This window comes from Sceloporus undulatus, chromosome 2, assembly GCF_019175285.1.
Source record: "Sceloporus undulatus isolate JIND9_A2432 ecotype Alabama chromosome 2, SceUnd_v1.1, whole genome shotgun sequence".
In the NCBI taxonomy this organism is placed as follows: domain Eukaryota; kingdom Metazoa; phylum Chordata; class Lepidosauria; order Squamata; family Phrynosomatidae; genus Sceloporus; species Sceloporus undulatus.
The window spans coordinates 51,691,086-51,712,333 of NC_056523.1; the positions used below are offsets into that span (position 1 = coordinate 51,691,086).

At 41.4% G+C, this 21,248-nt stretch overlaps 1 protein-coding gene across 1 annotated transcript in view; it reads right to left on the minus strand.

The window, feature by feature from the left end:
- LOC121920330 overlaps positions 1-21,248 on the minus strand; it is a 79,676-nt gene that overhangs the window by 9,597 nt on the left and 48,831 nt on the right. The window contains exon 12 of the mRNA XM_042447463.1: positions 16,892-16,961. Within this exon, the coding sequence (XP_042303397.1) occupies positions 16,892-16,961 (70 nt within the window). The remainder of the gene's footprint in view (positions 1-16,891; positions 16,962-21,248) is intronic.

The following is a 21,248-nucleotide window of genomic DNA, read 5'->3' on the forward strand; positions in this document are numbered from 1 at the left end:
AACTCATAACACTAGCATCCAAAAAGAGGGCATCTGTCTCTGTTTAACGACTCCAAAGAAGGAGGATTCCTGTAGAGAATCTGACAAGAAAATAACTGGGAAATATGGGACGAATAGTTTGGCTTGTTGCAGGATAGGCGGCGATTTGGTCTGTCTGGTTGTTGCTGTTTTTGCTGTCTAGATGTAGTGATATGAGTAATAATTCGGACGTTAGGAAATAAAAGGCGCTTTTAGGTAGTGGTTTGTAGATAATAGTGGTTGATGGAGTGAGGAGAAAAAAACCAAAGGAGGACTCACCCACGTTCCAAAGGAGCTCGTACTGTCAGGAGTTCCGCCGGAGGGGGAGGGGATCTCGTTTCCTGGAGCTTGCATCCATGGTCGGCCGTACGAGCTCTGGGAGCAGCAGAAAAACAAGCTGTTCCCTCCCAAACCGATGACATCCCCCAGAATATTAGAACAGGGCTATCGATCCACCTCTTAACCGTCGCCTTTCCAGGCCGAACATCCCCAGCCGCAGCACGCTCTCCTCAGAGGACATGGTGTCCAGACCTTCACTATGTTAGTTGCCCGTCCTTGGGACCCCCTCCAGTTTTTCAACATCCTTTTTAAATGTGGGGCCCGAAAGGGACCACAAATTGCAGGTGGGCTGACCAGAGCAGAATAGAGTGGGCGCTATTACGTTCCTCACTCTAGACATTATACTTCGATGATGGGAGCCAGAATTAATTTGCCTTTTTAGCTGCTGCCACACGGTAAGTCGACTCGGACTCCTAGATCGCTTTCAAATGTCAGTCTTGTAAAATCGGGAGGTGCCCCATCCTATACGGTGTAGTGTTCATTTTTCTGCCCAAGTATCTTAACATCCGGCCAGTGTTGAAATTTATTGTGTTAGTTATGGCCCCCGCTTTCTAAAGCTATTCCAGTCCGTTTTGAATTTGATCCTGTCCTACTCTCCTAATTAAATGTCATCTGCCAAATTTGATACGCCAGCACTTTTCTTCGTCTAAGGGCATTATACAGAGTCGTTGAATAGCACTGCCCCAGGACAGAACCCTGTGGGACACCAACTGGTTACTTCTCGCCAGGAGAAAGGAGAGCCATTCCTGAGCACCCGTTGGGTTCAGTGGTCAAGCCAATACCAAGCCAGTAACAGTTGTATTGATCGAACCCACCATGTTTTAGCTTGTGTTGCAAGCAGTCACGTCATGGGGGGAATTGTCAAAGGCCTTACGGGAATCAAGATATACTATAGCCACAGCATTCCCTTCATCTACAAGCTGGTAATTTATCAAAGAAGAGATCAGATTGTGCTGGCCGACTTCTTCTCTGAAAACGCATGTTGACTTTTGTGATTATGGCATTGCTCTAGAGTCACAGACGCTCTGTTACTGTCTGTCCAGAATCTTTCTGGGATTGGATGTCAGACGAACTGGGCGATAATGTTGGCGGCCTCTTTTTTCCCCTTTTTGAAGAGGGGACAACGTTTTGCCCTCCTCCAGTCTGCGGGATCTGCCTATTTTCCCGGAGCTCTCAAAGATTATGCCAAGGGCTCCGATAGTACAGTTTGCCGTTCTTTTAATACCCTGGATGCAGTTCATCTGGCACTGGAAACTTAATAGTCATTTATGATTAACCAGGTATCCCGCGTACACAACAAAGTACAAAAGCACGGTTCATAGGATGGAGCCATGCCAGTAAAGGGTGCCTGTGAAACTAAATTAATTCTGCCGTGTGGCAGCGCCCTATTTTGAAGCTGGCACAGTGTACCCCCCACATTTGGGTGGCCTAAAGAATGGTTCATGGATTTTGAAATATACTCGTAAGGAAACAATGGACTGGGCAGGGGTGATGCATTCACTTCCTCACTTTCAACTGGCCATTTGGCATTTCTTCATTTTGTTACCTCCCTCACTCTGAAAAAATCCCTTCTTTTTCTGAGCAACTCATTCCGGTTTTTAGCAAACATGTCAAGTCCCTGCTTCTTGGGGTACGGGGGGGGGAAGGAAAGGCGTCGGGAGACCGTACAGGGGCACGGAGTGGAACAACGTCAGCCAAGGTAGGGAGGGGTGAAAACGGCCACCTCGCCATAATAAGAAGACGAGAAGAAGGGAGATATGTGGGCGAGGGGGCAGTGTGCAATCCGATATCGCGTGACACGGTGCGAATCCTGATGTAGATGGCGTGCGAATGTTAGATGTAGGAGGAGGAGGCTGAGCGAATGGGATGAGATGGAGGTTCGTAGTGAGTAGTATACTCATGTGAGGTGCGCTGGACGGCTGGGTGTGAGTCGGATGCTAAGGTAGGTAGCAGGACAGGCGGAGAGGAGTAGAGTTGGCGAAGAGTGAGGTAGCTGGCTGCCTTTGATAGGAGGATGTATACTATGGGGTGGAGCGGACTCGGCGGGGGATGATTATTAGTATGAGGATGGAAGTGAGGGACGACTGATGACGACGACGATATGAGGAGGCGATGGGGTTAGCTGGATGTCTAGGGAGGTATTGAAGATGGATGACTAGGGAGAAAGGCAGGAGAGAAAGACGGACCGAAGAAGAATGAATAATAATAAGAAGAATAAGGCTGCGGAGATCCGTCCGCCGGGATCCAAGGGGAAAACAGACAATTTAAAAGAATTAATGAATAATCGACACGATTGTTTGTTTAAAAAGAGGACAAAAAATTTACCAAGGATGACATAATTGAAAAAAAAACAAGACACAATCAAAAAAAGTGACAAGGCATAAATGTTAACGTGGCCACTTAATATAATATATTACTAGTAATACAATATACCACCACACACACACCTCACACAGCCGGTTGTCCAACCACCCAACCACAGTTAAGAGACCCAAAACTACACAGCATTACCCCTGCCTAGAATAAATGTATATTATTAGATTATTAGTATATAATGTCCCAAATTACACAGCATTTAAAAACACACACCAAAAAGGCGCCCACCAAACAGCCTGCCAAGCAAGGAACCCCAAAAACCCAGCCGCGCTTATGATGGCTGATGAGGCCCCAAAAATGGAGTGCAATAAGGAGAGGCACCTCCCTTATGATGCCCTGCTCTAGAGCAAGGCTGCCTCTGAGCCAAGAGACGCACCTCCTTGCCTTATCGCACCTCTGCAAGGCATGCAAATGAGCCCAACGGTATGCAAATGGCCACCAGCACGAGGGGGCGTGGTTCGCGCCACACTGGGACCGGCGTGTCAATAGGAGATGGAGCACGCCTCCATTCCCTTCCTAACCCTCGCCCCGCCATTTCTCCACACATGGGTCCGCCCCCTTTCCGGCGGCACACCAACCTAAGCGGAAAGGGAAAGCACCACCTCGACAGAGGGGGGGGGAGGGAAAGTCGGCGCTGAAGGCGCGACGGGAGGGGCCAGGTGGTTGCTCGGCCAACGGAGAGCCGGGCCCAAGCGAGGCCAGGGGCGAAGCAAATTGTGTTTTGGACTTCAACTCCCAGCAATGCCAGGCTGTGGGCCGAATGTGGTCCGAGGTCTGGGAGCTGAAGTCCAAAAGCCTCTTAAAGGGCACAGGAACACATTTGAGGGGTCGCTGTGGTGTTGCGGGCCATTTAACACAATTCGTTAACGAACATGAAAACAAGATGTAGGCGGAATCAAGAAGAGAGAAGAAGTAACCATAAAGGACAAACAGAATCTGGAAACACAAGAACGAGAGGGAAAAAGGGAAGAGAAGAGAAAGTTGCAGAATAAAATGCCACCATTGGGTTGTTTTTTCAACATGGTCTGTTAGTATGATGGTACAGTTGATGAAATGTACATTGTTGCGATTGATTGGCTTACACATAAATAACAAATCCAACAACAAAATCCATCAGTGCACTTTATTGGGGGATGACGAGGCAACTGCAAAAATGGAGGACCGGTCAATAAAATGGGGACATGACCAACGAAACGCCTGAAACACTCATAGAAATGTGATTCATCCTTAGTCGTGCTCCAATGGAGGATATCCTGGATTCCTCCTAGGCAGAAGGTTGAAATGGGGGGGCAGGTCCTGGAAACGGAGGACCACCTCTGGTACCCTGTCTCTGACATAAATGGTTCACAAAAACTACAAATCCCAGGAATCCGCCATAGCACTGAGCCAGGGCGTAGGCCGGTCAAAATGGGTTCCCTTTTACACTGTAGATGCAAACCATCGGCAGGGCCTGGCAAAGCTGGGCTTGACGACTTTATTTATTTTTATTCTATTTACGGACTTCGACCCCGCTCGTCAGCAACTAAAAGGCTCTCGAGCGGCGCTAGTCTGTCGATGGTCCTTGCCCGCAGGCGTACACTAAAAAGACAGGACACAAAAACGGAGAAGGCAAGGCGGATGGGAGGGATCAAGTCGGTGGTTCTGTCTCTCCCTCTGATGCCAGGACTGCCACGTCACCTTGTCATCAACAGTCCTGCTCAGGTCGTGCATAATATCAAGGCTGCGGCTTCCTTGGCCTCATTCCCACACAAAATAAACCATTTTGAGGTGAATCGATGAAGCATTTAGCGGCCGAATAGCTGTTCACACTGTTTGAGCCGTGATCACACCTACCGTTTCCATTAAAACCACGTGCACTTCACATTCAGCAATGGAATCGATTCAAACAGGGAGTCGCCTCCCGGGTGACGACGCCACAGGAACCGAATCAAATCGTGTGGTTCAACTGACGCGCTGAATTGGGATTCATTCAAAGAAGTGGGGGAATGCTGCAGAGATCCAGAAGAACTGGTTGAAAATGGGATTAGCGGCTGTGCCCCCCGCCGAAAACTGCACACAGAGACTTCAGCGCAAGTGCGAACCAAGGCGCAGTTAAACCAGTTCAGATCATCTTGAACACCAGTATTATGCGTGGGACCGCGGCCCTTGATCGAGTCCATCATCTGGAATGCAGTCTTCCTCTGTTCCTGTGCCTTTTGCCTTATCAAGCCATTATATATTTTCTGGGAGCCATGTCATCCATCATGCAGCCAACGTACAACAGTCTCAGTTTAGTCCTCAGACGTTGAGGAAGAGTTCTGGCTAAATTTGTGCACTAGAAGCACGTTTATTGTCTTATTAGCCGTCCATAGTATCTGTGGGAATTCTTCTCAGCACCAGCACCACATTTCAAATGAGATTATTTTCTTCCTATCAGTTTTTTTTTCACTGTCCAGTTTTTACAGTTATACATAGATACAGGGAATATGATAGCATGGACAATTCTAACTTTAGTATTCAATGATACATGTTCACACTTCAGCATCTTGCCTAGTTTCTCCATAGCTGCCCTTCTAAGACCTATTCTTCTGATACCTTGACTGCCTTCTGCATTCTGATTAATGACTGATCCAAAGTATGGAAAGTCTTGAACTATTTGAATGTCTACATCACCTACTTTAAAGTTAGGCAAATCATCTGTGATTATTGTTTTTGTTTTCTGAATGTCCAGCTGTAAACAGCCTTTGCGCTTTCTTCCTAGACATCTGAATATCTTAAACTGTTGATGTTCCTTCCAATTTTCATGCCTCCTTCTTGTGTGTCTGATCCTTCTTTACGTACCATATGTTCAGTATACAAAAGTTAAATAGATAGAGTGATAAAATCCAGCCTCCATGCCCCCTCTGTCAACAAGAAACCATTTGGTTTCTCCATAGTCTATCTTAACATTAGCCTCTTGTCCTGAATACAGGTTATATATCAGGACAATCCAATGCTGTGGCACACCCTTTCTTTTAAGATCAATCCATAGTTTTTCATGATCTTCACTATCAAAGGTTTTGCTATAACCAGCACAGGGTGATTTTCTTTTGAAATTTGTGGTGAGCTTCATTCTCCAATAGTTTTTTGTGTGCTTGCAGTATAATCTTTAGTGCCTCCTCCATTTCTAAACCCAGTTTGGACACCTGGCACTTCTCACTCCATATATGATAAAAGTCTTTGTTTTAGAAATTTGATCATCACTTTGCTTGCACTGGAAATTAATGCAATCATCCTGTTGTCATTGCAATCTATGGTGTCTCCTTTTCTGGAGGTTGGAATGTATAGTGAATGTTTCCAGTCTGTGGGTCATTGTTTTGTTTTCCGTATTTGTTAACAGATTTTAGTTAGAACTACAGAAAATTTTGTCTCTATAGCTTGATTTATTTCATCCAAGTGCTCTGAGTGCACCTTCCGCTTCACTTTCTAAAACTGGAGGCTCATCGTCATATGATTCTTCCTTGAATAAATCTATCATGCTTTCATCTCTTCTATTTAGTTCTTCTGTGCATTATTTCCATCTTCTTTTTATTTCTACTTTATCATGTAATGTGTTCCCCTGCTGGATGCAGTGCATCTCGACTCTTGGTTTAAATCTCCCTTTGATATCCCAGATCTTGTGAAAGAGGTCTCTTGTTCTTCCCTTTTTCTGTCACCATATATTTCTCTGCACTGCTTATTATAGTAGTTCTCCTTGTCCCTGCACACATGTTGCTGAACAGTTGCATTCAGGATTCTGACTCTATTTCAGTCACCTTTTACTTTTGCTGCTCCTCTGTCCTTAACTTCTTGAAGAGTTTCATCTGTCACCCACTGAGGGTTCTCTTTCTTTTTGGCTGCAAATAGTGTCTTTTTGCATGTCTCCCTTTCAATGTCCCTGGCTTCAGTTGAGTTCTTCTGGCTCCTGGTCATTTAGGGTTGATATTGAAAATCTATTTTTCATATTATCTTTGCATTCTATGGGGATGTTCTTCAGATTTTAGTTCAGCATGATGGTTGGGTTAGTGTTCTTTAGCGCTACACTAATTTTTGACATTAGCAGTTCATGGTCTGTGCCACAATCTGTTCCTGGTCTTGTTTTCATAGAGAAAATGAAGCTTCTCCACCTTCTGTTTCCAATTATGTAGCATGTAGTATATTTGATTTCAATATGATCTCCTTGCATACAATTGCTTCTTGGGTTGCTTGAAGAATGTGTTTGTGATGAACAAACTGTTTGCCTTGCAAAATAAAGTCAACTGGTCTCTTGCTTTCTTTCTTGAATGTAGGCGAAATTTTCCTACAATCTTTGCTTCTGTTTTGTTTCTTATTTTTGCATTCCAATTACTTATTAATAACAAGACCTTCTGTTTCGGTGTGTGATCAACTTCTTCCTGGACTCCAGCTTGGAATCTTTCAATTTCTTCTTCTTCTATCTTTATAGTTGAAGCATAAACGTTGATTTACGGCATATTGATGTGTTTCCCCAGAGGTTTTATTGATATAATCCAGTCAGACTTTGCATTATATCCTTTGATTGATTTTGCTACATCTCTCATTATTATTAATGTCACCTCATTTCTTCTCAGATATTCATTTCCTGAGTAACACACTGTGAAATTATCTGGCTCAAAAATGTCCTATTCCTGTCCACTTTAGCTCACTCATCCCAAGTTTTGCAATGTTTATACATTCCATTTCTTGTTTTACTGGTGCTGCATCTGCACTGCAAAAATAATGCATTTTGATATTGCTTTACCTGCCATGGCTCCATGCTATAGAATTCTGGCATTTGTAGTTTTGTGAAATATTTAGCCATCTCTGTTAGAGAGCTCTGGTGCAATATAAAAACCAACATACCCCAGGATTCCATAGCACTGAGTCATGGCAGTTAAAGCAGTGTCAAACTGTTCTGCTGTGTGTTTTGGACCTAGGAGAATGGGTAGTGAGGAAGAGAGGAATGCATGTGGAAGGCAGTTCATATGGTGTTGATATAACCCGTGTTGCTTTTTTACATACCATGTCCCAGAGGTTACCAAACCCTAAGAGAGAGAAATAGGAAAATGAGAGGTTAGAAATTTTAAAACAATATTTTTGTCACTTTTTTTTACATGGAAAAGATAGGTGTTAATTACTTATATTGAAGACTTTCAAGCTAATATATTGGTGCTCCTTAGAACAGAAAATTATACTTATTGTGAATATTCCCTCTGCAATTGTGGGGAGGGAATTCTTCAACTGGGTTGGCTCATCCCTCATGCTTCTTTCGATGGGCTTTTGTTCTTTCAATCATCCTTACCCACACTAAGGGGGAAACCAGTCCCATCTTCTGAGGATGGGAAAAAATTACTGCCAGCACTTAAATGTACAAATTCCACAACTAGGGCGGGAAGGATTTCCTCCCCACAATTGCAAAAAGGAACTTTCAGGTACCAATGTTCCATTTTCCTGCAGTGTGGGAGGGTCATCCTTTATGCTGGGATTCCACACCAGCGGTCACACCACCTGGTCAGCAATAGCCTACTACACATACACAACCTGCTGCAGAAACATGTTCTACCAAAGGAAGTGCTTGCTGAAACACAGTTGTGTTACTTGTAACTGTAGTTCTTTGAGTGGTCATCTGTGAACTCACACAAATCAGTTATCTGTGCCTGCACAATGCCTCTTCGGAACGAGGGGGGGAGGGTATAAAGTGTTTTTAATTGTCATATTTTATATTTTACTGTTGTTAACCGCCTGGATTGGTTGCCAGAGGGCGGTATACAAATAATATTATTTTATATTATTTATTATTATTATTATATTATTATTATTATTCGAACAGTTTTAGGATAGCCCCGCTCCACCTCTGCTGGCCCTATATAATGAGGCTCTTGACAAAACCTGCCAGTTTCTATAGGACGGCCGATATAGTCATCCATGTGAATCAGTAGGACATGATGAGGGGAGGACGGTGGGGGTGTGTAGTTCACAATGACCACTCAAAAACTACAATTACAGGTATACAACCTACCCGCTTCTTGTGGTCTCTGGTGACTCACACAAATGGGAGGACTAGCAAGCTACAAGAAGTAGGAGGTGAAAGGTGGTGCAGATAAGAGCCTTTACTAAAAAACTTCTGTATAGCCACAATCATATGCACAACAAACCCCTGCTCCACTATGCATAAAAACAGAATGACAGAATGTCCAGTTTCAAGGGAAGAGAGAGTCCCTGAAACACACAGCACGATAAGTCAGGATGTGAAGCATTCAACAATATGTTATAAACAGTAAGTAAATTTCAAAGGTATTCAGCCATACAGTACAGACACACTATTCGATCGTTAAGGATGAGTACAGCTTCCCATCCACCTCAGAAGATCCCTATCTGTGTATAATCAGTGTTGCCCCTGGACCTGGAGTCCTCCCAGTTAGTACTGGTATGCACTGCTGCACACAGTCCAAAGGTTACCTAAGCCTCTTGCAAAGACAATTCCCCACCATTTGAAGTAATATGACAGTTGATGGGGACCCACCCCCCCGCCCTCTCCAAACACCTATTCTTGGGTAATGGGAGTCTTTGTTACCAGTATTTGGCCTGGGAAATATGAAAAACATGCTGAGCAAAGAAGAAAACTGGATACTAGAATTAAAATTGCTGTAAGTGTAGAAAACAGTACACAGGGTAATTGGTTAGCATAGGACATTGTAGAAGTTTCTAAATCAAACTGGACACAGAAAAATCTTCAATTTTAATCAGAAGTAGACATACTAGATCATGCAGTCAAGTAAAACCTGTTCCTGAATTATAAAATTATTATACCAACATGCCGCGGCCATAAGCAGACTTAAGGTCAAGTGGATGGAAATCCGTAATATGGTGAGTGGGGCATGCGCCCATGGCATCGCCATGCTGTGCACCATATGGGTGTGCTCGCGTTCAATGAATGGGGCCTTGATCCTATGCAGAAATTTGCCTTATGCGGGGGGGGGGTGTCCAGAACGGATCCCCAGCGTAGGCAAGAGCACACTGTTACTGACTTCATCCTGAAAAATATTAAGTATCAATCAATTTGGTATATGAAACACAATGCTGTTTTGAAAGGCACATATAAACACACTAATTTGCCAATATAATTTATCATTACCTGCCCCTCCCCATGTTTATTAGCTACATATACTCATATATTTGTGAATGGAACAGCCCGAGATACTTGGGTCACAATAGCATAGCTAACATCTTTCTATACTATGGTGAATGATCAGCAGTTCCTCCTACAGTTCTGGAGGGAGGTAGGATTTACTATATAACTCATGTAACAATCTCAGAAATTTTTAACAAAACATGATCCCAAAAAAACCTGAGTTGATTTAGATCCACACCACAGTCAATGTATGTATTGTACTCTTATCAAAAAGAGAACCATCCCCTTCTCTAAGTAGAGAGGAAAAGGCAAGAGCTTAGTCCATCCCTGAGCCCTAACAGATGCATTGCCCCCTGTACTCTCGCGCCTGTGGCACCACTTCTAACTTTTTTGAATGCCTGTGTGGGAAAATGCTGGCAGTGCAGCTCTGGTGCTTCCTCTCAAGGAGTACTGAGAGGGATGAGGCTTTGGAGGATCTCCACGAGCACAAGTCATCACTTCTTTAACCAGTTTCAAAACTGAGGTGAAGACCATCCTGTTCAGAGAAGCGTTCCCAGGCATTGCGTGACTATTATTTGTTAATGACGTTTTTAATTTGTTGCCTGTGTTACTTTAGTGAACCCTTTCCTGTATTGTTATGTATTATTTTATGTATTCTACTATTGTTTCTTAGTTGTATGCCACGGGCAGGTTTACTTTATCTATTTTATTGTTTGTATGTTACAGTGCTGTGTAAAGACATTTGTGTATGTTTGTCAGCTTTGCTGGGTTAAAAGCACTCCAAGTTATCACATTAAAATTAAAGGTTGTAATCTTGCTAACGTAGGCTGCATCTGCATTTCAGAAATAATGTAGTTTGATGACATGTTAACTGCCGTGACTCAAGCTGTGGAAATTCTGGATTGTCGTTTGTTTTGGCACCAAGCTCTCTGACATAGACGACTAAATGTCTCAACAAAACTACAGTTCCAGAATTATATAACATTGAGCCATTGCAGTTAAAGGGCCATTCTCTTTTGCACACTTGCCCCTGGATAGAACCCTGGATGGATGGATGGATGCAGAGTGTCTCTCTATGGGGAAAACCCTTGGAGGAGATCCCTGGCTCGCCTGGTGGAGTTCCTGTGATGCAATTAGCCAAATGGTCTTGTCTTCCCTGTTGCAAGTGAGAGAAAACACTGAAAACACGACTATATATGCCTAAATGCATCACAGGAACTCCAGTGGGGGAAGAGCCAGGGATCTCTCCCCCCCCCAGGGTTTTTCCCACAGGAAGAGATGGAGGACCTTCCTGACTCCTCTCCATCACTCCCTCCCTCCTCCACTCTGATTAGGGCTAGGGGGCCATGTTCTAGCAGAGTTTCTTTCTGACGTTTCACACACAGCATCTGTGGCTGGCATCTTCAGAGAATGCTTTGCCTGGAAATTTGGGTGTTTATATACTGTGTGAGCCTGGAATGCAGGAGTGATTTGCATGTGTATTGTTTCTGTGCTGATGGCTGGCCCTCAGGTGGGAGGCTAATGCAAGAGAGGATTAGCACAGCATCCAATATGTCTTTTCAATATAACACCAGTAATAATATATCATACCTCCGTTCCCAGGGCAGAGATACTTTTTGTCCTGCTGCAGAAAAAGAGAGAGAAAAAGGAACAAAAATTATATATACTACATTATTTTTAGATATTACTTAATGCTACCTAATAGATATCTGACAGGAATTTGATTTCTTGCCTCATTTTCCTTGGGTTAGATCATGACTAATTTAAAGTCTGTTGACTTTAGTGGATATATTCTAACATGACTAATGTGGTATTTCTTATATTTGATAAGAAAAATATTTGTACATGGAGCGTTGGGAAGCAGAACTACATGTAGTCATCAACAGTGATTGTGGGAGTTACTCATGGTACTGGCATTCCTAAGATTAGTCTTGGCTATTATGTCAAAGCCAAATTCGGACCAGCTTAGCCAACCCCAAAACTAGAATGGGGCACATTCTGTATTCACGTGCTTCAAAGTAGTATTAAAACTGGAGCCAGAAGACAACAAGTAGTGTGGTGTGTGTGTGTTATGTTTGTTAAGATAAGACCAGACCACTCTTAAAGCAGAATCAGTGCCTATCAATGGCCTAAATCCAACATCACAGACGTGCCCATCTGCTAGTACAGTAGAAATTCCTTCTTCTCCCCTTCCATGCCACCTGCCTAAACTGTTGCCAAACCAAAATAAAAGAAAAACCTTACTTAGAGAAGATATGACTCAGTAGAAAAGACAATAATGCTTGGTAAGGTAGAAGGCAGCAAGAAAGAAAAAGACTGCACTAAAAATCAATAGATTCAATCACGAAAGCCACCCCCCTGAGTTTGCAAGACCTGAGCAGGGCTAAGGATGACAGTGAAACTTGAAAGTCTCTCACTTATATGGTGCCATATAGTCCAAATCAACTGTGCAAATGGATAAACAACAAAACAAAAACTACTCAGTTTGATTATCCTTCATTGATTCACCTGCTGTCCCTGGAGGATGTTGCAAACTTGTGAGACAGACCTGTGTTTACACAAATGTCTTAACAGGATGTACTTTTATGCTACACACATGGCAAAATTTGGTTTCATGCAGCATGGCATTAATGCATGATGTTGTTAGCTCCCAGAAAAGTAGGGGTTTGTAAAAGGTCTGGTATTCAGAATAATAGAATACCTTCCTAAATCTGGCGGTTATCGAACTAGAGGATTGTACGACTTCAGTCATTATGAGTACCCATTATAGAAGGGAAGGATATAAGGAAAACAGGAAGGCTTCATGCATAAACTAGGTAGGATGTGGTCTTTCGAGATTTAAGTAATATTTCATATATATATATATTATATCTTTCTTCTTCTTTTGCTTTCTTTCGTGAAAGATAAAGGATCTTGATGTTAAACCATGACTGTGTCATGCATATAGTCTCAATATTCTTGATTTCAGGAAAAAGAGGTCTCTAGGAAAAAATGTCAACTACTGAAGACTTGTGGAGCCTTTTTTGCAAAAATTTCATGAAACATATTGTACTGTATAAAATAGTGGGAGTTTGTGCAAAAACAGCATAAACAAAAACAATGATTTTGTGTTAAAATCCTCATTAAGATTCACAAAATAGCCTAATGTAGAAAATAGTGAAAATATACAAAAGTGCATGTAATCGTCTCCAGCAGGTAGAAAATCTCCTGGTATTTCCCTTTTTCACTAAGAAAGAAAGAAGAAAGAAGAAAGTGAATATTTAAGTCCGTATTATTAGTAACTCCTCAAGACTTTCTTTGTTTGGGAAAAGAAGGTAGATAAACGTCCAAAGATAACTAATGTACTAATAAATTAAGATCTGGCCAAATGAGTGACTTTAAGTTATTGGAGAGATATGGTATAAGCTTCTAAATTCTATAAGTCTTATTCCTTATGTGGAGTATCAACATTTCTTTCTTTTCTTCTCTCAGAGCACTCTTAGAGTTACAAGATGTCAAAATAATGCATGACACAAAAGGTATTTCATTACCATGTTAAATTAGTTTTAATTTTGGCGAGTGGCTGCTGCTGCTATGTCCACACCTGCCGTGTGGAAGCATGCTATGATTCACAGAAAGCAAGGAGAACTAGCAAATTATCTCTCTCCTGACAGTAACCAAACTGCTATTTTAGAGACTTCTCCCTTTTCTTGCATACAGCCATGCTTTCCCTCTTCCTCCATTTTCCTTGACATCTAGCCAGAGAAACATTCTGATGAAATTTTTCTGATGCTCTCACGTTCACTCCTTTGGTGATGTTTAGTGATCTTAGTCCAAAACATACTGCAGGAATGAATCAGTTTTGATACAGCGTTAACTGCCCGGCTCATGCTAGGGAATTCTGAGAACTGTAGTTTTGAGACATTTAGTCTTATCCGTTAGAGACCTCTGGTGCCACAAAAAACTACAAGTCCAGATGTCTCTAGCACTGAGCCAGGGCAGTTAAAGCAGCTTGGGACCTTATGAAAGTAGGGAGCCAGCATGGTTGTGGTTGAGCATTGACTAGACTTCTGGGAGCTCTGGGTTTGAGATCTCCACTTAGCCATGAAAACACTGATGACTTGGGCAGGTCACACGCTTTCAGCCTTACAGGAAGGCAATGACAAAACTATGAATGATCTTGCTGAGTAAACCCTAGACAGCATCACCATAAAAGTTGGAGTTGACTTAAATATATCCTACAGTTACATTTCTAGTGGCCCAAATTTCTAGGACTAATAAACAGTCAGCAGGAAGGAGCTTGAATAAAAGAATTAGCATTAGATTTAACCATATTCAAGAAGTAAAGGTTTTCAAAAAATTCATTTTTCAAAAACAGTGCAGCCTGTACTCCACCTACTGGTTAATTAAGGTAACTTTACACAACTGTACACAAAAGCATTTTTCTAAGGCTGAAAGCACTGATGTAATTGACAGTGTAATCAAGTAGGCATGTCAGCAAAATCCAGGACAAAATCTGAAGGTACCAGATTTCCCCCTGTTTCATAAGAACAACATCCTCACAATTCTGGACTGCCTTGTCTGTGACTGATCAGGGAAGATTGAAATTTATGAAGATATTTATGGATATTGCCTGTAGAAAATATTGTTTTAGTTTAGAAAGTAATTGATGATGAAGATGAAAGAGATGCAAATGAAGGAGAAGTGATACATGTTTGTATCTACAAATACATATTACTAGATTTTCATTACTCTGTCTTGTATTACTGTGCATATTATTTTCCACCTAAAAATCTGCTAGTGTGAAAAAATTTATAGAAAGAATATTTGGCAGATACCAGAGCAGATGGATTATGTGTGATTCACATATCAGTATATATATCTATATCTATCACATATATCACCTCTTGCTATCCAACCAGGGCACACAGGGAGTGGTTCCAAACAGTGCACTGCACAGGCACAGTTAACCCATCTGTGTGAGTTCATTGATGACCACTTGAAGACCCATAGTTACAGGTAAATATCATGTTCATTTATAGGATTTAAGCTTATATGGCAAGAGATTTCATGAACTAGGACACACCTGCTGACCAGGGGATCTAGAGTGCATTGGTACCAAAGGAGGCTTAACTGAAGGACAAGAAGCATGTCAGTATCTATGAGATGGGTAATTTCATATATTCATATTGCTGTGCCACTGGCATCTATAGGCTCTAGGTAAAGTAATATTCAGGAGATGATAAGTCAAGAGTACCTGCATGGAGAATCCCAATGATAGTATTGAAGATAAAAATCTTCTCTACCTTTTCTTCTCTATGTTTTAGAGAAGAACCTTCTCTATAAGCATCCTATGTGACTGAGTACCACGTCAACAGTGCTATGACAGCTATAGGACCAAGACTCGGGTGAGCTGGAGGAAAAAGAAAAAGAGGAGGATGAAGGCATTTTCTACAATGGTTTTTTTTAGGAGTTGGAGGATGTTTCTTCATTAGGGGTGGCTTTTGTAGTATAGCTGCTCTTGGAGAAGATGGAAGTGATGGAAGGTTTGGCAGGAATCAGCTACCTGTGGGCTATATCTCAGGAGGTGAAGTAGGATCTCCATCTGAAGCTGTATAAACCATTTCTAGATCATGAGATCCATCTGGTGACAAAGCAACTACAGTGTGTCTCCTGGGGTGTGTTTTCTTTGCTTGAGGCAAAGCAATAACAATTGGAATGAACGCCTCAGATGGTTGGTTAGTATTGGCTCGTTTCCGCTTCTTGGTGTTTCTTCCAAGATCACTGATATTGGTCAGAGACTGATTCAGATACTTCTTCTAGGGATTCGCCTGGAGTTGGTGGAATATGAGCTCAAGCAGGGCAGTGAGCAGGTGTGGATTTGGTTGACATTTTCAGCAATGCTGCCAGTGACAAAGCAACTCTATGCTTGGTTGTTGAATCCAAAGCAAGTCTTTCCACTGAAGGGCACCTTGAAGAGTCAGAAGCTGTTTCCATGAGAATACTTTTCAAGGCAATCTGTGTCAAGTAACTCAGTGTCATCAATACCAACTGTATCTGAGGTAAGGTTTTAAACCGAGGCTTCGTGATTTGATACTGAAGTGACATGAATCACTTTGTTCTGTGCTGATGTATCAGGAACTTTGAGAGCATTGTCCCACAAGAGAACTTACAGGCCCAAGGCACAATTTTGATGGGCCTGTGGAGTGAAGGTCCAACAATGGGAACAGGCAGCCACATTGTGCTCTTTTCCTAAACAAATAAGGCACTTGGAGTGCCCATCTTTCTCTGCTCTTTCCTCTGCAGGGGACGCAACATTTAAATAATGATGAAGAGGTCATAAAATTGTAGACTCCAGCCAGGCAGGATTACTGGGCAAGGGGGAAACCAAGCAAGGAATCGATAGAACGAGGGAGGTCAGACCAGAAAGACAATGACAATATGAACCAAGAAGCCAAACTAAAATGCACAGAAATTTGAAAACGAAGTCCAAATCCAAATCAGTCAAGAGAGGTCAATCAGAAAAACAGCAAGGACACTCAGAAGGCATCTAATTGATACTGCTGCAGCAGAAGACAAAAAGGAAGTGAGGGTTTAGGTGGGAAGCGCACTGTTGGGGTGTGTGGAGAATGGGCTAGGCTACTTCCAAAATATTTACATAATAGATCTAGAAAGTGCAGAATGAGACACTATGCAGGTGCAGTTAACCTGTTTGGATGAATCACAGGGACCATGAAGAAGAAACTTATCTATGTAAAAATAATCATTATTAACCAATAAGTTGAGACCACAGTGAGGTGGTGAAAAGAATCAGGATATTAAGTATGTCTTAATTGCATTATATGATTTTCATAAAATGAAGAAATATTCATTAAATACAATATTCATTTCACAAAGATAATTTCTACTAGTATGAGATTTATTTTATACAGAATATTAATTATTTTTGAAATAAACCTCCTACTTACTTACTATGAAAAATTATTTTTAATGTCCCATTTCCTTATTTTTCCACAAACGAAATTCAATCTAATTTCAAAATAATGATCTTACCAACAGAAATAACTGACTGGGATGATCGAGTATAGGAGGTATACGTGACTTTTCTTGATCGCATAGCACTCTGATAGAAAAAAGGAAAGGAAAGTTATTTTCCTGCAATGAATCTCATGCAACTCAAACCACCAATGGAGTAGACACCACTGGTGGAATAGATTATTCACCCTCTGTAGCCTCCCACATACCACCAAACTGCTCTGGGACCTGGGAGAATTTGTAGAGGAGATGCAGGCATGGGAGTTTCTAGGGAAAAGAAAGGGGAAATTAACTTGTGTGACATCAGATGTATGTCCTTCAGTGCCCCACCACCACCACACAAATCCATTTATTTTCACTAAGAATGATGTAGTAGCATATCTGAATTGGATCTCATTATGCTCCTTTTAATCAGGGTGCGGAAACAGGTTCCAAACGTGAGTTTCAAACAAAAGAAACTGTGGTTCCACACTGCTTGTAACTCCAGTATTTGGAACACAAATGTTCAAGGCACTGGCTAGTCATGCTCCATTCTGTCCTGTAACAACACTAGTTCTATAGCTTCAGGCTTGTGTGCAGTACAAAGACACTTATTATCATTTGCATTGTTCCTTGGTGCAGGAAGCATATGGTTAAGGCATCTGTTCATAATGGCTTCTTTCCCTCAAACTGCAGGTTTCACACCACCCTTTCTTCTTGCATTGATCACAGCTAGATATATAGTCTTGGGATTTTTCAGCATGGAGTCCAATTTGCAATTTGGGGAAGTTGTCAGGTCAGAAGTGGTTAGTACCACAGGCAGCATGAGTACAGCCAGGCCACATTTCTGCACCAAACCTTTCAAAAAATCCATAGCCTGCAGAGTACACAACGTGACTTCATGTGACAGCTTACAATTCCATGCAATAGCATGCAAAATGCCTGCAACCAATGAAATCTGGATTTGTTGTTACTATTAGCTGCCCTCGAGTCAGTTCCGACTCATGGTGACCCTGTGGATGAGACATCTCCAAGAATTGCTATCTTCCACTGCCTTGCCCAGATCCTGCAAACTCCCCTGATTGAGTCTGTCTATTTTTTACTATTATTATTATTATTATTATTATTATTAATCTTTTTATATAGCACTGTAAATTTACAGAGTGCTGTACATACAATCAATTAAAATAGATACAATGAACCTGCTTATGGCATACATTCTACAAAAATAATTAAATATAATACATATTAGTATATGTTAATATTCAATAATGGCAGACAACAAATTAAAAAAAATTTAAATAACAATCATGTAATGTCTGAGAATGCTTCCCTGAACAGTATTGTCTTTAACTCAGTTTTGAAGCTGGCTAAAGAGGTGATGACCCATGCTCATGGGGGAAGGAGGTTCCAGGAGTAAGGGGCAGCAAGTGAAAAGGGACGGATCTGGGATGGGGCTATGAAAATCCTTGGTTGGGACAGCAGACCTTGACTACCAGAACAGAGGGCACAAGTGGGAAGGTAAGGAGAAAGAAGCTCTGATAAATAAGGAGGGACCAGCCCATGCAGGGCTTTAAAAGTCATCAACAGAAGCTTATACCAAATACAGAAAGGGAGGAGGAGCCAGTGGAGGAATGACAATGAGGAGAGATATGACTGAAGTGGTAAGCAGACGTGATAATGCATGCAGATGAATGCTGGACAGAAATAAAAGGATGGGGGTGAAAAAGAGGAAGCTCTGCCAGAAGGAGGTGACAAAAATCCAGTTGCAGGACCACTAGGGCATGGACCAGAATCCTGAAACTGAAAGAAATTGTCGGATTTTAGCAATATTATAGAGAAAGAATCTGCATGCCTTGGCTATGGCCTGAATCTGGAGGCTACATGACAGGGAAGAATAAAAAATGAAACCAAGACTACAGGCTTCCTGCACAAGTCGAACAGAGATGTCATCAACAAGAACAGAAAAGGAACATTGTACGGTAGGCTTTAGTGGAAAAACAAGATCTGGTTTATGGTCTTCCTCTCTTTCTTCTACCCTCTACCTTTCCTAGCATTATTGTTTATTCTAGTGATCCATTGCCTTCTCATTATGTGGCCAAAGTATAACACTTTCAATTTGATCATCTTAGCTTTCAAGGAGAGCCCTGGTCTGAACAATTAAAAAACCCATTTGTTTGTCTTTTTGGCTGTCCATGGTACCCCAAGTACTTTTCTCCAGCATCACATTTCAAATAAGTTGATTTTCTTTCTGTCTGCTTCATTTACTGTCCAGCTCTCACATCCGTACATGGTAATTGGGAACACAATGACCTGGATGATCATAACTCTAATAAATAATAATAAATAATAAAAGCTTTATTTTTACCCTGCCTCTCTGTCAAAGACAATTGAGTGCTCTAGTGCTCAGTTGTTTAGACCAACAAGTCTTTGTTCTTCACTATCTTTTCCAGTTCTTTCATAGCTGCTCCTCCCATTCCTAGTCTTCTTATTTCTTGACTGCAGTATCCATTCTGGTCAGTGTTTGATCCTAGATATGGGAGTTCTTTAACTATTTCAATTTCCTCGTTGTCTAGATTGAATTTGTGTATTTCTTCTGTGGTCTTTATATTTGTTTTCTTTATGTTCAGCATCAGACCTGCCTTTGTACTTTCATCTTTGACCTTCCTTATTAACTGTTTTGATTCCTGCATGTCTTCTGCTAATAATATGGTATCGTCCGCATATATTAGATTGTTAATGCTGCTTCTTCTTAACTCTTTTTTCTGATTCTAATTCTGTTTTTCTTATTATGTTTTCAGCATATATGTTAAACACGTAAGCTGATAGGATGCAGCCTTGCCTGACCCCTTTGCCTATTGGGAACCGCTCTGTTTCCCCGAATTCTTTCTGATGGTGGCCTCTTGTCCTTAGTAGAGATTCTTCATTAGGACTATCACATGTAATGGCACCCCCATGTCTTTGATTGCCTTCCATAGCTTTTCGTGATCTATAAAATCAAATGCTTTGTTGTAGTTTATGAAACACATGCAATTTTTTTTAATTCTTTGGTGCACTCCATTAGCCATCATTTGTTTGCAATATGGTGCCTAGAGCCCCTTCCTTTTCTGAATCCTGCTTGAACCTCTGGGATTTCTCTCTCCATGTATGGTTCAAGTCTATGCTGAAGAATTTTGAGCATTATTTTGCTTTGAGATTAGAGCTATTGTCCTATAGTTGCTGCAGTCTTTTTTCTTGTGAATCGTTATGTATATTGAGTGTTTCCGGTCTCTTGGCCACCGCTTTGTTTTCCATATTTGTTGGCATATTTCAGTTAGCACTGATGTTGCATCTGTCTGTAGGCACTGTAGCAGTTCAATGAATGCAAGAAAACACTAACAGTGACCAAAAAGAATACAAGAAACCATGATGACAGATGAAACACTTCATGCAATAAAAGAAAGAAGAAAAGCAAAAGCAAAGGGAGATAGGAACAAAGCCAGAAGTATAAACATAACTGTCCAACGTCTGACATGGAGCGATAAGGAGAAATACTACAATGACCAATGCAGAGAAATAGAAGACAACAACAGAAAGGGAAGAATGAGAGACCTCTATTAAAAAAAACCTGAGAAATTAAAGCCAAGTTCAAACTGAGGGCAGGAATGTTGTATGGAGAAAAAAAGAACATAATACAAGAAGAGGAAGAAATAAAAAGACGCTGGAGGCAATACACAGAAGAATTATACAACAGAGATGAGGGAATGAATGAATTAGATATGGAATGAGGAAATCTGGGTATATAATGATAAAACCAAACTGAGCCCTCATCTGAATAATCTCCTTCATAAAGGTATCTAGCTAATCAAATATAGTTACATGTCATATTTCAGAGGAAGGCAATGGCAAACCACCTCTGAGAATTCTTTGCCTAAGAAAATCCTAAGAAATTCATGTGGTTGCCATAAATTGACAGGTGACTTGAAGGCTCATACATACCAACACACCCACACACTAAAGCTAAAGCAGCATTAAAGCAAAGTTCTACCTTCACTCTAAATGTGCAAACTCTGAATTCAACCTGTTCCAATTTTGATTCACCTCTACTTAAACATTTCAGTAGAGATCTGGAAAATTCCTTCCTAACACCTGATTTACCTTTCTCTGTATCCCATACTCCCCTGTCTTATCAGTTTCCCTGCTCAGAATTGAGCTAATGATAGAAATGTCTCCACAGAACCTGAAACGTAACAACAGTGGTAAAACAAAAGGAAATTCTCATTGTTAATTTCCAGAAAGAATACTGTGTTTTTGATGTTTCTTCTGCTCAGATACTTTGAAAAAAACATTCTGCCTAATGACTATCAATACATTATGACCCCCCGTATCTGTGTGAGCTATGTTCCCAGATTTACCA